Below are 14302 nucleotides of genomic sequence, written 5' to 3'. Positions count from 1 at the left end.
GTGGTATTTGGAAGACTGAATTCTTGAAGGCTATGTCAATGGAATGGGCGTAAGCTCTGGCAGGAAAGGCTCCAGGTTCAGCCTTGGTGATAACTGTGTGTCTTCATCTGAGGACCATTCTAGCTAAGTTTGAAGAGATAATATGGGCAGCAAGTGGTTTTAGCCATGGTTCTCAAGGGCTTCTGATCAGTTTCAGTGGAAGAGGTATCCCCAAAATTACTAGAACATGAATGACAGCCGGGATTGTGTCTGATCTAAACACAATAGGCTCTTACTGAATTTACCTACTGGTTATCTCTTCTTCTCTACTCCATTCCTTGTCTGTATATTGCTGTGTAAATATTCTTATATTACTGTGTGTATCCTGCCTCCTCCATTAAACTGAGAGCTCACCTTACCAAGGGAAAGGATCTTCAGAGGACAGATAATTTTTCCTCCATGCTTTAGAGAACCCATAAACCCTAAGTATTCTATCTAAGGATCATTCAATACAAGGAATTCATTAATTGAAGGACAAAATAAACTTTCTAGGATTTTTTTTTCGTTTGTGGTTGTGATCTCCCATCCCTATGCCCCCATATAAGCTAGGCTTGGAGGTAAGGAGGGACTTATGGAGCTCTGACCTCCTCTTGTTTCCCTCCCCACCCCTACCCCCAACTCCAGCCCTCCAAAGCAGCTGCTTTTCAGACCCTTGGTATGTTTTTTATTTTTATTCTTTGCTTTGGTCTATACAAAAAAAAAACCAATAACCAAAAACTTATAGAGATTATAATCAGACTCTCAGTTCTTGCTCCCCTCAGTTTCCCCTACCATTCCCAAGCAGGGAAGTGGGGAGAATGAAACAGGAAGAGGGAAGAAACCCACACCACACACCAGAGAGGGTCAGTCAAGAGTATAAGTTGCTTCTCCAGGGTCAGAGTGGTTACATGGGAAGGGGGGGAGGAGAGAAGGGGCTGTGCACTGAACTCTCCTTATCAGGTAAAAAGCCAATTATTCAGCATCCTGGAGAGAGAAGCAGAAAGTTTCCCAGACTGAGATGATTCTCTGTCTCTCTCTGGGCCTATTTCATGTGGTCTGTCCCTTTATTTTTCAGCGTCCTTTGGAATAGAGAAACTTTGAGTTTCTGAAGTTTGAGTTCTAAACTCTGGGCTGGGGATCAGGAGGTGACTGGAAAAAGCGAATTCAGAAATCAGCACAAACCAAAGCTTCCCCAGGCTCCAGACTACCTGCACTGAGAGTTTGGAAAGGGGGAAAGGTGCCTGAGTGATTGAACCAGGGGCAGGTCATTGAGGCAGAGTAATGAAGAGGTGGCATATATATTATATATTAAAGCTTCAGGAGCCAGGGGAGGGAGATAAAGCCCCCATGGCACAGGGCTGGGGGGGAGTGGAGGGGTGTCAGGCCCTCCACCCCACAGCACTCTCTCTCTCTCTCTCTCTCTTACACACACACACACACACACAAAGAAAACTCAAAATTAATAAAAACCCTAAAGAGGAGAACCTCTTATGGGCGTGGGCGAGTGAAGTCCCAGCCACCCAGCTTGGTCCTCTGCTCAGGCACTTTCTGTCTCAGTCCCTCACCTGGACTTAGCCACTTAAGGATCAAGAATGATACCTGGGGAAAAAGAAAAGTTGAAACAGTCACTAACCAGACTATTTCTTCTCCACAAGCCTCCCCACATTAGCCCTACATCACCCTCATCTTCCCCCCTCTCAAAGCCCTCTACCGCAGGATAACTGCTTCTCTCTCTACCAGCCCCATCAAGGTGGAGATGAGAAAGCTCAGCCCTCCGGAAGGACATTCCGACAGTGGGAAAGAGAATGATCTTTGTCTTTACCACAGTGATTAGAATAGCGATGCACATAGTAGGCACTCTATGCATTTTTTTAAAGTGAGGGTTTTTTTTTTTAATCATCTGCACAGAAGAGACTCTGTCCTGCCAACTGCTATTGTGATAAGAAAAAGAAACAACCTCCAGGGAAGAGATGAAGGGAACCCCAGAAAGGAGAGAAGTATACTAGACCAGGCCAGCATATAAAGTTAGAATAAGAAGTCTTGGGGGTCATACCATGAGTGAGGGGCTGGGCTAGGCTAGCATATGGTCAGCATTGGGGTAGGGGGGCCGGAGACCATCACTGTAAGTGTCGATGGGGTAGTCCCCATCCATGTCCATGTGCATCTCCATAGGGTCCAGGGGTCCATCATTTGGGTACATGGAACGGTATGTGGCATCCAGGTCTGAGGAGGGAAGGGCTCAGTTTAGGAACCTTCAAGGTCACCGGAAGAGGGAATGGGCCCAGGCAGCTACTGCCATCCTGCTTCATCCCCTTCCTCCCCATATCCCACATTCTTCAGTGGCCATGTTACTACTTAAGATATCAGGGGCCCCAGGGATTTTTATAGTTAGTTATCAGCTGACTTTGGAGATAGGACACACATACATGGAAACATTCTCCTGCTGTTGTCTGCCATATACTCACCCTCTTGGTAAGGTTCATTAATGGGGATCATGCTCTGGGCCTAGAGAATGAGAAAGAAGGAAACCTCAGGTGTGGGGTTGGCAGAGGGAAGGAGAAGACAGCCTAATGGCAGAAACAGCTGCCTCTAAAAACACTGGACAGGTAGACGGATGGGTGAGGTCTCCTTTGGAGGAAAGTGGGGAAATGCAGCCATAAGTTCATGGCCCTCTTCCCACTACAAAATCACTTTCCAAGTGTACACCTTAGGGTTGAACAGTAACTCTATGTATGCTCTGGGGGCCCCCACTTCAAAGATAAAGGAGGGAGAAAATGGAAGGGAACTGGGTGGGTTGATGATACTGAAGAAGAGGGAAGGGGATGCCTGAGGGGCTGAAGCCCACGATACTCACAGCCTCCCAGGCAGCTGGGTCATGTTTGAAGAGTGAATTTGTGAGCTCCACAGAAACACGTTTGCGATAATCTGGATTCTTGTCCTCAGAGATACGGAACAGAACAGCAGCAGCATAGGTTGCTGATAGGAGGTTGTTAGAAGAGAGGGAGAGAGGGCTGAGTTAGGACAAAGTGAGCCTCCTTGTCATCATGACCATGGGAACTCTTCAGGGTTTCAAGCCCTTCTCCCCCTCCCGAAGCCCCTCCCTCACCAGTGCCCTCGTTGCGGCAGTGCAGGAGCTCCATGAGCGGGGCTGAGGCCCCCTCGGCATCGATGGAATCGGCGGCCTCTTTGTCCTGGGCCAGCTCACACAGCACTCCGGCTGCCACCCGCTGAATGTTCTCCACTGAGGAGTACAGGAGCTGGGGAAGATAAGGACAAAGGTCAGAACGTGACTTGGGCAAAGGGCTTCTGGCCCTACCCCACCCCCACCCCTCTGCCATCCTGCTTTTCAAAGGGCCCCTCAACATTATCACCTTTCTTTCTGTTTTTACAGTTAAAGTCACACTGGGAGGGGGCATTTCTTAACGAGTAAGAATCCCAAGGCACAGACATCTGTGGCTGAGTGCAGAGAAGCCTGTGACTCTAGAAAAAGAGTAGGTAATTAAGAAAGGTGCCTTTCTAGGAGCTTCTGAGATCAGAGACTAAGGAAACTAGACTTCTCCCATTGTCCATATTTCACATCAGCACAACATAAGACTTTCCCTTCATTTGGGTAAAAAGTAGAAAAAGATAGCTTGTCTGTGCCCAACCACCCCGAACTCACCTGTACAAACAGAGGGATAGTGTTCAACCGGAAGATCTCCATGCGGTTCATGGGATCCCGGGCAAGGATGTGCAGGGCACCAGTACAGCCTTCTACAATTTCCTCCATCTTTACACCATCCTGCAAACATGAACTGGCATTAGGAGAGAGAGACAATAGAGCAATCCTCAGAGTTCCAGTGGAGAACAGGCACTAGGTTCACAGACCCACAGTCCATAGCCAAACCAAGGAGCAGGCACCCCTCCCTGAGGATGGGGGTGCACCAAATCCTTTCTCTGTCCTAGGTGTTTACAGGCCTTTCCCCTCCAAGTAGCAGTGCTTGGAGAAGGGGACAGGGGGATACCATCCAAGTACACATACCGTGTAGGGTTGCTGTGTGCCCGCAGCCACATGGCGCTGGGCATCCTGATGGGCCTTAACCAACAACTGGACAAGGCGGGGAATGACCGCTGCCTCCTGCAAGGGAGCATGGTTGGCAGGACACAAGGCCAGGTTCCTGATGAGTCCAATAGTTGCCTGATAAAATGGAAAGGGGAAGGACAGTGAATATGAGCACTTTCTGAACACCCAGAGAATTGGCCAGCTTTCCAACACCATGGTATCAAATCCCCTAACTTGAACACAGGAACAAGATAAAAGATTTGCAGTGAATCAGATAGTCCCATCCCTAGATTTCCTTCTCTCCTCTTCCTGATCAACCACAAAGAGTCAATTCAATTCAACAAACATTCTATGTGCCCTTGCATGGTGCTAAGAATAAAAAAGAAATTAAACAAAAATAAAATCTCTACCTTTAAGGCATTCTCATTCTTCTACAGGATACAACATGTACCCAAATAAGTAAAGACAAGCACAAAGTAATTTTGAGAGGGAGAGAATGCTAAAAACTGACAGGAAAGGCCTTATGTAGGAGGTAGCACCCCAGTTGTGCTTTGTAAGATGATAACAATTCTAAGAGAGGGAGGTGAGAAGGAAGTATATTACATGGAGGCCCAAATGTGGCTATGAAGAACAGTGAACCAGCCAGTTTGAAAAGAATGGAGAGTTTGTACTTAATTCTAAGATTTTTGAGTAAGAGGTCAGACCTGTGTGTTAGGGATATCAGTTCAGCAGATGTGTGAAAAGGGGGAGAATGGAGGCAGGGAGACCAACTAGGAAGCTACTGCAAAAGCCCAGATGAGATATGACAAAGGCCTGAACCAAGGTAGAGGCTGTGTGGATAGAGAGGAGAACCAATGACTACAAGAGATGGTGGAGGGGCAGGATTGATAGGACTTGGCAGCTGACTGATGATCTGACAGGGAAAAGGGGGAGGAAAAGGGAGATAAGGAAGAGTGAGAGTCAAGATTGTGAACCTGACTGACGGGAGGAATAATGGTAACTTCAACAGAATATGGGGTGGGGGAAGGTTTGGGGGAAATCTAACAGTTCTGTTTCAGACACATCGAATCCAAGATGCCTATGCCGAGTGGAAATGTCCAGCAGGAAGAAAAGCAGAACTGGAATTCAGGAAAGATTAGGGCTGGATGTATAGACATATGAGTCATCAGATAAATAAACCCATAGGAGCAGATGAGATCAACAAGGAGGAGAATGCAGAAAGTGAAGAAGGGGGCCCAGGCAGAGCCTCAGAGGATTTCCACATTCATGGGCAGGAGTAAGGTGATGATATAGCAAAGGAAACTGAAAAGGGCCGGGTCAGACAGGAGGGGGACAACCAAGATAGGAGCTTTACGGGGGACAGGAAGGGAGAGGAGAGCAGAGGGCAGGGGAGGGATGATTGATAGTCTCAAAAATCCAGAGAGGTCAAGTAAAGATGGACTAAGAACACTGCTGTCTATTTAGCAATGAAGAGATTGTGGGTAACTTTGGAGAGAGAAGTCTCAGCCAGGTCTTGTTGTTGAAAGCCCATGGGGGTTACAAGGGATTGAGAAGTGAGTTAGAGGTGAAGCAACGGAAGAGAGCAGTGTAGACGACCTTTTCTAAGAGTCTGGATGTGACAGGGAGAGGATTTACAGTATGAGACTTCAAAGGGATAAAAGTGGCAGCTGATGGGTTTTCAAGAATGGAGGAGACTTCAATTCAGTTCAAGAGGAATGTATATAGCTGTATAACCTCTATTAGATTGCTTACTGTCTCAGGGAAGGGGGAGGGGAGGGAAGGATAGAATTTGGAACTCAAAACTTAAAAAACCTCACAAATGTTAAAAAATTGTACTTACATGTATTTGGGGAGAAAATAAAATTTCTTTTAAAAATGTATGCTGCACTTACTATGTGCTAGGCACTTGGGATACAAAGACAAAAACGAAACATCTCTTGCTCCCACACTCTATTGGTGGGAAGGAAGCAGCTGGTACAAAGAACAGTAAATACAAATTGCATACAAAAGGAAGACCAGGAAATGTAGGGGAAGAGGGGAGATTGACTTAGGCAATCAAGGACAGCTTCTTGTAGGAAGCGGCACTCAATTTGAGCCTCAAAGGTAACGAGGGGCACCTGGACATGGAAGTGAGGAGGGAGAACATTCCAGTTGGGCAAGAACAGAGTAGGTGGTACAGAATAATGTGTAAAAAGCCAGCTAGGTGGCACAGTGAGAGAGCACTGGTCCTAGAGTCAGGAGGACCTGAGTTCAAATCCAGCCTCAGACACTTGACACACTAGCTGTGTGACTTTGGGCAAGTCACTTAACCCCAATTGCCTTGTCTTCCCTCCAAAAAGAAAAAAAAAAGAACTTAGAATAATGTGTAAACAGCCAGGAAATATAAACAGGAGCCAGACTGTGAAAGGCTTTAAATGCCAAACAGAAGTTTTGTATTTGATCTTCAGAGGTATGAGGGAACCCCCAGAGCTTTGAGAGCAAGGGACTGATACAATCAACCTATTGTTTTAGGAATCATTTTGGCAGCTATATGGAGAATGGATTGGAGAAGACTGGATTCTGGGAAACCAGCTATTTCATAAATCCAGGTGAAAGGTGATGAGGGCCTGAACTAGGGAAGTGATCATGTGGGTAAAAAGACAAGGATGTACATATGCAAGGATCAGTGTTTTGATCTTATACCATGTTGCCAACTGAGCTGCTCTGAAAGGTCCTACCACCATCACCCCCAGCCCCATCCTCCATCATCATGGCCCTCTAGACTTTCTCTCATTCTGACCTCTGTTTCCCCATGTCAATTCTCATGCTAAGGCATGTACCTCATAGCACTTTGGGATTCTCTTGTAGATCTCACCACATTGTACTGTGATTATATTAATGTATTTGTCTTATTCCCCTCTGCTATTCAATTGCAGAAATACTTATTGAAAACCTGCTCCATGCAAGGCACTGTGCTAGGCACAAGGAGATGCAAGAAAAAATGAAATAGCCCCTGCCCTCAAGGATCTTAGTGGCCAGTTTGGCTGAAACGCAGAACTCATGAAGGATGATGATTGGCAAGAACTCTAGAAGCCAAGATGGAGTCAGATTGGCAAGAGTATTAAAAACCAAATATAGAAGATTGTATTTTTATCCCAGAGGCAAAAGGTACAACTAGAGGTTCTTGATCACAGGAGTAATGGGGTCAGGCCTACACTTCAAGACTATTACTTCATGAAGCATGTGGGTGATGGACTAGAGAGGGAAGGTATTAGAGATAGGGAAACCAGTTAGGCAAAAAGTGATGAGGGCCTGACTGGGGTGGTGGCCGTGTGAGTGGATAGAAAGGGAAAGATTCATGACACATTATGGAGAAAGAATGGACAAGATTTGGCAATTGATAGGATGTGAATGGTTTGGGAGAAGGAAGAATGAAAGGTGAATTCTGAGGTTGGGAAGCTAGACACCAAAAAGATGGTGGTGCCCTCATTGGAAATAGAGAAGTTAGGAAAGGGGAAATGTTTTGGGAGAAAGAGAATGTGTGCTGCCCAGGACATACTGAGTTTGAGATGCTTATGGGTCACCTAGTTACAGATGTTCATTAGGCATTCATGATGTGAAAGTAGATAGTCCTGGCTGAAAGTTCTGCCTTCTTAAACTTTATATCCCTCCAGGGCTTAATACAGTGCCTTGCATCTAGTAGGTGTTCAATAAATATTTGCTGCATGATGAAGTCTTCAGGAAAAGGATCACTCTTTGTCATCCTCTCTCTTAACATTGGCCATTGAGAAGTTAGACTTGCTCTACTCTAACTGGCTTCAGTCATGACCAAATTGCACCCAGAAAATTCTTCCAGTGGGGCTGTTCTGCCAGCTCCCCTCATGTAGTGCCCCAATCTTCCTTACATATCCCTCAGCCCCTCTAGCAGGTAATAATACCTTCACCAGAGGCCATTGGTTGGGCTGGTTGAGCAGCTTGACAATGGCAGGGATTCCATAGTTGAGGCGCACAGAATTCTGGGCCATCTCAGCCTCTGGGTGGCGGCTGGTTAGATGCCGCAGTGCGCAGATAGCAGGCTCGGTGATATCATCTTTGTCGCCCGCACGCAGGATGGCATGGATCAGTGCCTCCACGCCACTATTCTGAGTCACCAGAGTCTTGTTCTTGCTGTTGTTACAGGTCAGGTTGGAAAGGGTGCCTGTGGCACAGGTCAGAACATTCACATCGTCCACACTCAGCTGGTTAACCAGGACCTTCAACACACTGTCCAGACCCTCCTGGGGAAGAGAAGAAAATGCAAGCTCCTTGAGGACAGGGCCTTTTTCTGACTTTTCTGTGTATGTTTAGTATTTAGTACAGTGTCTAGCCCATAGTAAATGCTTACTTATTGATTCATACAAGGTACTCTTTCTGAAATCCTTCCTCTTTCCAACTTTTCAGGATTCTTGACCTTATACCGTGCTATCAGCTGAGCTGATTTATCAAGGTCCCACCACCTCTCCCTTGCCCTACTCCCCCCACTCCCACCCAACAACACAGACTCTGAAATCCTAACTAATCCTCCAGACTGAACCAGTGTCTGGAGTATTTTTCTTCACTAGTCTGCCATTCCAACTCTGGCCCTGTCACCCAAATAGAGTGTGTTAAGGGCATACAGTCCTTAAGGGCAGCAGGCTAAGTAAGACATTGGCATTATGGGGGGACATGTGGAAATATGGGTTAGCACCACACAATATTTTGAAGTAAACTGTCCCATCTCTTTCTCATTTCCCGCCATCCTCTCTCAACTCAAATTCCTAGTACCTTCAAAGTCTCTATACTACCCATTTTTTCTAACAAAACTTGATCTTGGGTCCTTCCTTCACATTAATATGTAAATGATCCCTTCCAAGGATTAAAGCTTTAAATCAAAGGGATGAAGCTTTGAAGATAGAATTCCAGGCATTAGCTTCCAGGTAGAAGATTTCATAATACCTGGCATTCTGGCTGCTATGATCATACCACATAAAGGAAGGGGCATTAGATCCCTAGGCAGAAAGCTGGGGAGTAGATGTTAAGGGAGGTGGTTAAGGAGGCCACTCTAGGAGAGGAATGGGAGAATACAAGGGGCTAAGGAGGGATGAGGCCCCAGGCCCTTACCTGCTTAGTGGCTACATCTGAGAGGTTTCGCAGGGTCCACAGACAGTTTTGCACAAGGCGAGGGCTGCTGCTTGTCAAGTGTTTGCCCAGGGCCTGCATACCACCTAGATGTACAGACGAAATAGCATGATGAGGGATGGACATTATCAGTGATGCATGCAGAACCCCACCTACCCAAGTTCCATCCAAAGGTCTCCATTAAATGGGTGCCTCACCAGCCTCCACGATGGCAGGCTTGTTGCTGGGGCACACAGACAGCACCTTGAGCACACGGCTTGTGGTCCAGAGTAGCTTCTCGTAACTATAGTTACGCATGATCTGCACCAGGCCCTGGGGACCCCCATTGGCCAGGATGATGAGCTGGAGAGGGAGCAGAATGAGAGAAGGAGGCTGAGCACTGGCAGGGTTGGTGGGAGGATGTTAGCGTGGACCATGGGTCTATGTAGTTTCAACTAAACCCTGGAAAGGCCAGAGGCAGAGAGGCCAGCCAGCAGAATAGGCTTCTTGACAGTCAAGTCAATAGTCAACAAACATGTTTGTTTGACTATTTTGTTTGTTATTTGACAAGTGCTTATTATGTGCCAGGAATTGTGCTAAGTGCTGGGGATGCAGAGAAAGGCAAAAAACACAATTTCTGTGCTCAAGAAACTTGCAGCTTAGTTGGGGAGAAAACAAGCAAACAACTATGTCCATACAAAGATATGATTGGCTGTTGTCCTCCATGGTCAAAGAGGACCAAAATGACATGACCATGTCAGGGTCAAGGTACAGTGTGTCCAACTGTGGCTGAGCTTGGAAGGCTCTACCACCGGTTGGATGCAAATAGTCTATATGGACACGGAGTGGAGATGGCTCTAAATCTGTGCATCTCACATTCCTTTATGTACAAAGATACACAGAAGAGATGAAAAGTAATCTCAGATCTCAGAGGAACTGCAAAGGGCAGGAACCAGACCAAGAAAGGCTTCCTACAGAAGAAATCCAGGAAAGAAAGGAGACAGTGATGAGGAGGGAGAGTATTCCAGGCAGGGGGAGAGCCAGTGAAAATGTACCATGTTGGAAGATGGAGCGTAGTGTTAAAGGAACAGCAAGGAGGCCAAAGAAGCTAGAGTGGTAAGGAATGTGGAGGAGAGTAAAACATGAGAAGAGTGTGGGAAAGTAAAAGGAGGGTAAGTTGTAAAGGCTTTAAATGCCAAGCAGAGGATTTCATATCTGATCCTAGTGAGGTAAAAGGAAGGCACTGGAATTTGTTGAGTAGGGGTTTTACATGGTCAAGATGAATGTTTTAGGAAAATCCCTTTGGCAGCGGGAGTGGGGAGAGGCTCAAGACACCTGGAAGATGACCTCACCTTGCTCTCCTGGTTGCCATAGGCAAGGAGCTGCAGGCAGTCAGTGGTAATGGCCAGGAATTTGGGGTTGTTCTTGTTGAGGAGGGGCACCATTTTCTGTAGCCCGTCAGCCAGGCGGACAGCCATCTTGGCACCCTCTTGGTACAGCAGCAGATTATGCAATGTTGTGATGGCATAGAACAGGACTGATTCCACTGGAGAACTGTGAGGGGAAGATAGAACCATCGGGGTTGGGGGAGGCATGAAAGAGGCACCTTCAATGCACCCAGAACTATGCCATCAGAAAATGAGGTTCAGAGGAATTCCCAATTGGGAAAGGAAAGATGGCAGCTAGGGGTAACACAGCAGGGAGAAGCTAGGGTAAGGACTGCCTTAAGCTACAGCAGTGGGCCAGAAGGCAGAGGATTCCTGGCATCCCATCATCTGGGCCCATTGCCTCCATGAAGCCTTCCCAGACTACTTTAACTCCTCACAGTTCTCTCCCATTTTTGCACTATAGACTTAACATTCTGTACTGTACACCCTTTACAATCATTTATTGCTCCCTCATCCTTTCAGGTGTGCTAAGATTCATTTCAATTTGACAGTAAGCTTCTTGGAGACAGGGATCCTGCCCCATACATCTCTCTCTATAAAGGTACTAGCTGCTTGACTGATACCTGAGCATGCGGACCAGAGCAGGGATGCCCCCTGACTTGAAGATGGCAAGGAGTCCCTCACGGTGGTGAGACAGATTGTGCAGGATGCTGGTGGTACAGCGGGCAGTATCCAGATCACTGGTGTTCTGCATAGTGCGCACAACAGCAGCCACAAGCTGGGGTGAGCCCATCAACGCCCGCCGGGATGCTTCCTTCTTTGACAGCTGATTCACGATCATGGCTGCCTTACTCACCACCACCTACAGCATAGTGGGGTGGAAGGGGAAGGTTGAAGAAGTTTAGCATTGGTACTGAAAGACCACCAAGGGGCTGTCCTACCTGGAAGCAGGGAGACTGGACCCTCCCACAACAATCCTACAACCAATGGCCCTGATGCTGATTTCTTAGCATCCCCCCTGCCCCAAGAGCTATTAGAAAATTCCTTATATTCAGGTTTTCCCGTTTCCCCTCAGCCCTCTGCCACTAACAGGGTCTTCATCATTGAGCAGCTTGGTGAGTTCAGGCAGGGCTCGTGTTGCCAGCTCAGCGTCATCCTGGTAGTTGATGAGGTGGACAATGGCCGACTTCAACAGCTGTGAGGGCTCGGCTAATCGCTGCACGTTGGTGGCCTGTCCGTCAATCTGGGTGGTCAATAGCAGGGAACGGTCCTCAGTTGTCTCAGGGTACATGGCCGCCCTCACCCGCTGGGCCCTCGTCATTGCCATCTGGCATTCTAGATCACCTGGAAGCAAAGGAAAGGCAGCTTTGAAAGAGATGGTGCCGTGTGTGGGACGGACCTAATTACCACCCTGGCCCCACCTCCAGCTTTTTCTAGGACCTCCTCAGTCCCCTTCCTTGACATCCTGCCTGTCTTGTTGTGGCAGGGTGTTCTGATGGAAAGAACAGAAGGCTGGTTGGTCAGGAGATAGGAATTCTAGTGCCAGTTCTGAGAGGAACCTGCCAAAAGATCATAGTTAAGTTGCTTAACTCTTTTCCCTATATAATAGCAACTAATCTACCTACCACACAGGCACTATACAAATATAAGATTATAAGTTCCCAGTGAAACCACACAAAGATTTATTAAATACACATTATGTGTAAGGTACTGTGGTACTGAGAGACATAAAACACGGGTCCCTGCCCTCAAAATGCTGACAGCCTAGTAAGGGAAACAAGGTAAGTTCAATTCAAAATGGAACTTGATAAATGCTTTAAGAGGGAAATGGGCAAAGGTTCAGAGGAAGAAAAGATAATTTCTGACAAGGTTAGCATCTGAGCGGATCTTGAAGCATGGACAGGATTTTAAAAAGTGAAAATGTAGAGGCAGCTAGGTGGAGCAGTGGATAGAGCACTGGCACTGGCTTTAGGAGGACCTGAGCTCAAATCCAGCCTCAGACACTTAATTAGCTGTGTGACCCTGGGCAAGTCATTTGACCTCCATTGCTTCTTTTAAAAAGTGAAAATATGAGCATTCCAGGCAAAGGGAATTCCATGAGCAAGACACATCAGTGGGAAACTGTGTGACATGTGAGTGAGCAGTACAACTTGGCTAAAGCATAGAAAACCTGAAGGGGCGTAAATGAGATAAGGCTGAAGCCAGATTGTAGAAGGCCCTGAATGTCAGGCTAAGGATTTAAGACTGTCCTGTAAGTAATAAGAGCCCAAGAAAGTTCTGAGGAGAGCATAACATAATCAGAACTATGATGCATAAATTAGATTAATCTGACAACAGGTTATAGGAGATATTAGAGGCGGGAAGACCAGTTAGGAGGCTATTGCCATCAGCCAGTAAGAGGTAATAATGGTCTATACTAGGATGGGGGCAGTGAAGTGTGAAGGAGGCTTCAGAAGATTGAAAAGATAAGATAGGATTAGACATGGGAGAAAGAACAGTCAAAGATGACATTCCATCCTATACCCAACTGTATGATGGGAAGATCTGACAGGGAAATCAAGAGGTCAGTGATCCCCAATACCATCCTCTTAGGGGAAGAGCTAGGCCTGGAAATCAAGAGTCTTGCCCTTCAGCCCTTGCCTTGGCAATGTAGTTGGCACTTTCTCCCCATTGTGGGAACTGAGAAGAGTATGACCCCCCCCCCCCCACCCCCCCCCCCCCAACAAGCCCCTCCCAGTCTGGGAGTGGTAGATCCAGAGGCTTCCCAGAGAGGCCCCACCCTGGCAATTGCTCAAATGCCCCTTGGCAGAGGGAGTTGGAACAGCCCCACCCTCTAATTAGACAGGAAGGAGGAGACAGTCTCTGCTCCCTCCCTACCTGCCTGCAGTGATTCCAGGCTTTCAGCTACCAAAGCAATACCTGACAATGCCAAACATTAGGGCTGGCTGCCCACAGATGGATGCCCTAATTGCTAAGGTCCTTAGTGCCCTTGGAGCCCTTTCACAGACCTCACCTTTACTATTACCAGCTCTCACAAACACATGCAACCTTACCTATCCATGAACAGAGAGTTGTCACTAGATTTTAACAGTCAAAAGACACAGATAATCCACAATCCAGAGAAAAACAACTACAGCAACTATTTCTTAAGAGCCTTCTATGTATAAAACACTGTGTTGGGTGATGAGAGAGATACAAATTTAACTAAGACCTGGTTCTGGCCCTCCAGAAAGGCCAAGGAGCTTACACATGGTTGGCTGCTAAATAATCAATGGACCAGTAATGATCCTGGCATATACCCAGGCATATGAGCCTGCACACACCTAGGGCTCCTCTTTGCAGCACAATCTCCCCTCATCTCTTCCACCAAGTTTTCCCACCCCACTTCTACCATTGCATGGCCCCTTAGCATTATACCCAGTTTGGTCCTGGGTATTTTGTATGGGCATGGGTCTTTTCTCTCCCATCATACTGGCTCCTTCTCTAGTGCCAACACAGAGAGTCATGTGACTGCACTAACCTTGGCCCTGGGGAGCCCCCTGGGAGTAGGTGGTGGTTTTCTTGAGCGTGTATTGGCGGCCACAGGTCTCATCGTCCTCAATAATACCTTTGCCACTGACTGATGGTGCACAGGTGTTGGCCCCAGAGTGGATGCCCGAGTCATAAGTGTATGTCTGCTGCCACTCCGTCACTTTGATGGGCTGCTCAACCAGGTTGATCACCTCCATGGCAGTTGCTG

General features: G+C 47.1%; 1 protein-coding gene across 4 annotated transcripts in view; it reads right to left on the bottom strand.

The window, feature by feature from the left end:
* Window positions 1-695: 695 nt before the first annotated feature.
* JUP (junction plakoglobin) overlaps window positions 696-14302 on the bottom strand; it is a 29778-nt gene continuing 16171 nt past the window's right edge. For 2 of the 4 annotated variants that reach the window (XM_069067710.1, XM_069067707.1), the window contains exons 2-15: window positions 14084-14302; window positions 11654-11907; window positions 11187-11425; window positions 10528-10729; window positions 9394-9538; window positions 9179-9282; window positions 7978-8316; window positions 4040-4195; window positions 3680-3799; window positions 3125-3275; window positions 2873-2994; window positions 2484-2523; window positions 2072-2241; window positions 696-1617 (exon numbers count right to left, since the gene is read on the bottom strand). In XM_069067710.1, the coding sequence (XP_068923811.1) occupies window positions 2090-2241; window positions 2484-2523; window positions 2873-2994; window positions 3125-3275; window positions 3680-3799; window positions 4040-4195; window positions 7978-8316; window positions 9179-9282; window positions 9394-9538; window positions 10528-10729; window positions 11187-11425; window positions 11654-11907; window positions 14084-14291 (2232 nt within the window). In that variant the 5' untranslated portion in view covers window positions 14292-14302 and the 3' untranslated portion in view covers window positions 696-1617; window positions 2072-2089. The remainder of the gene's footprint in view (window positions 1618-2071; window positions 2242-2483; window positions 2524-2872; window positions 2995-3124; window positions 3276-3679; window positions 3800-4039; window positions 4196-7977; window positions 8317-9178; window positions 9283-9393; window positions 9539-10527; window positions 10730-11186; window positions 11426-11653; window positions 11908-14083) is intronic. The other 2 variants (XM_069067709.1, XM_069067708.1) reach the window with 1 other exon arrangement.

This window comes from Petaurus breviceps, unplaced genomic scaffold (assembly GCF_028583685.1).
Source record: "Petaurus breviceps papuanus isolate PSGF00001 unplaced genomic scaffold, PetGlider_PUasm1.0 90750, whole genome shotgun sequence".
Classification (NCBI taxonomy): domain Eukaryota; kingdom Metazoa; phylum Chordata; class Mammalia; order Diprotodontia; family Petauridae; genus Petaurus; species Petaurus breviceps.
The sequence above is the reverse complement of the archived record's forward strand: the minus strand, read 5'-3'. Positions and strand labels throughout refer to the sequence as shown.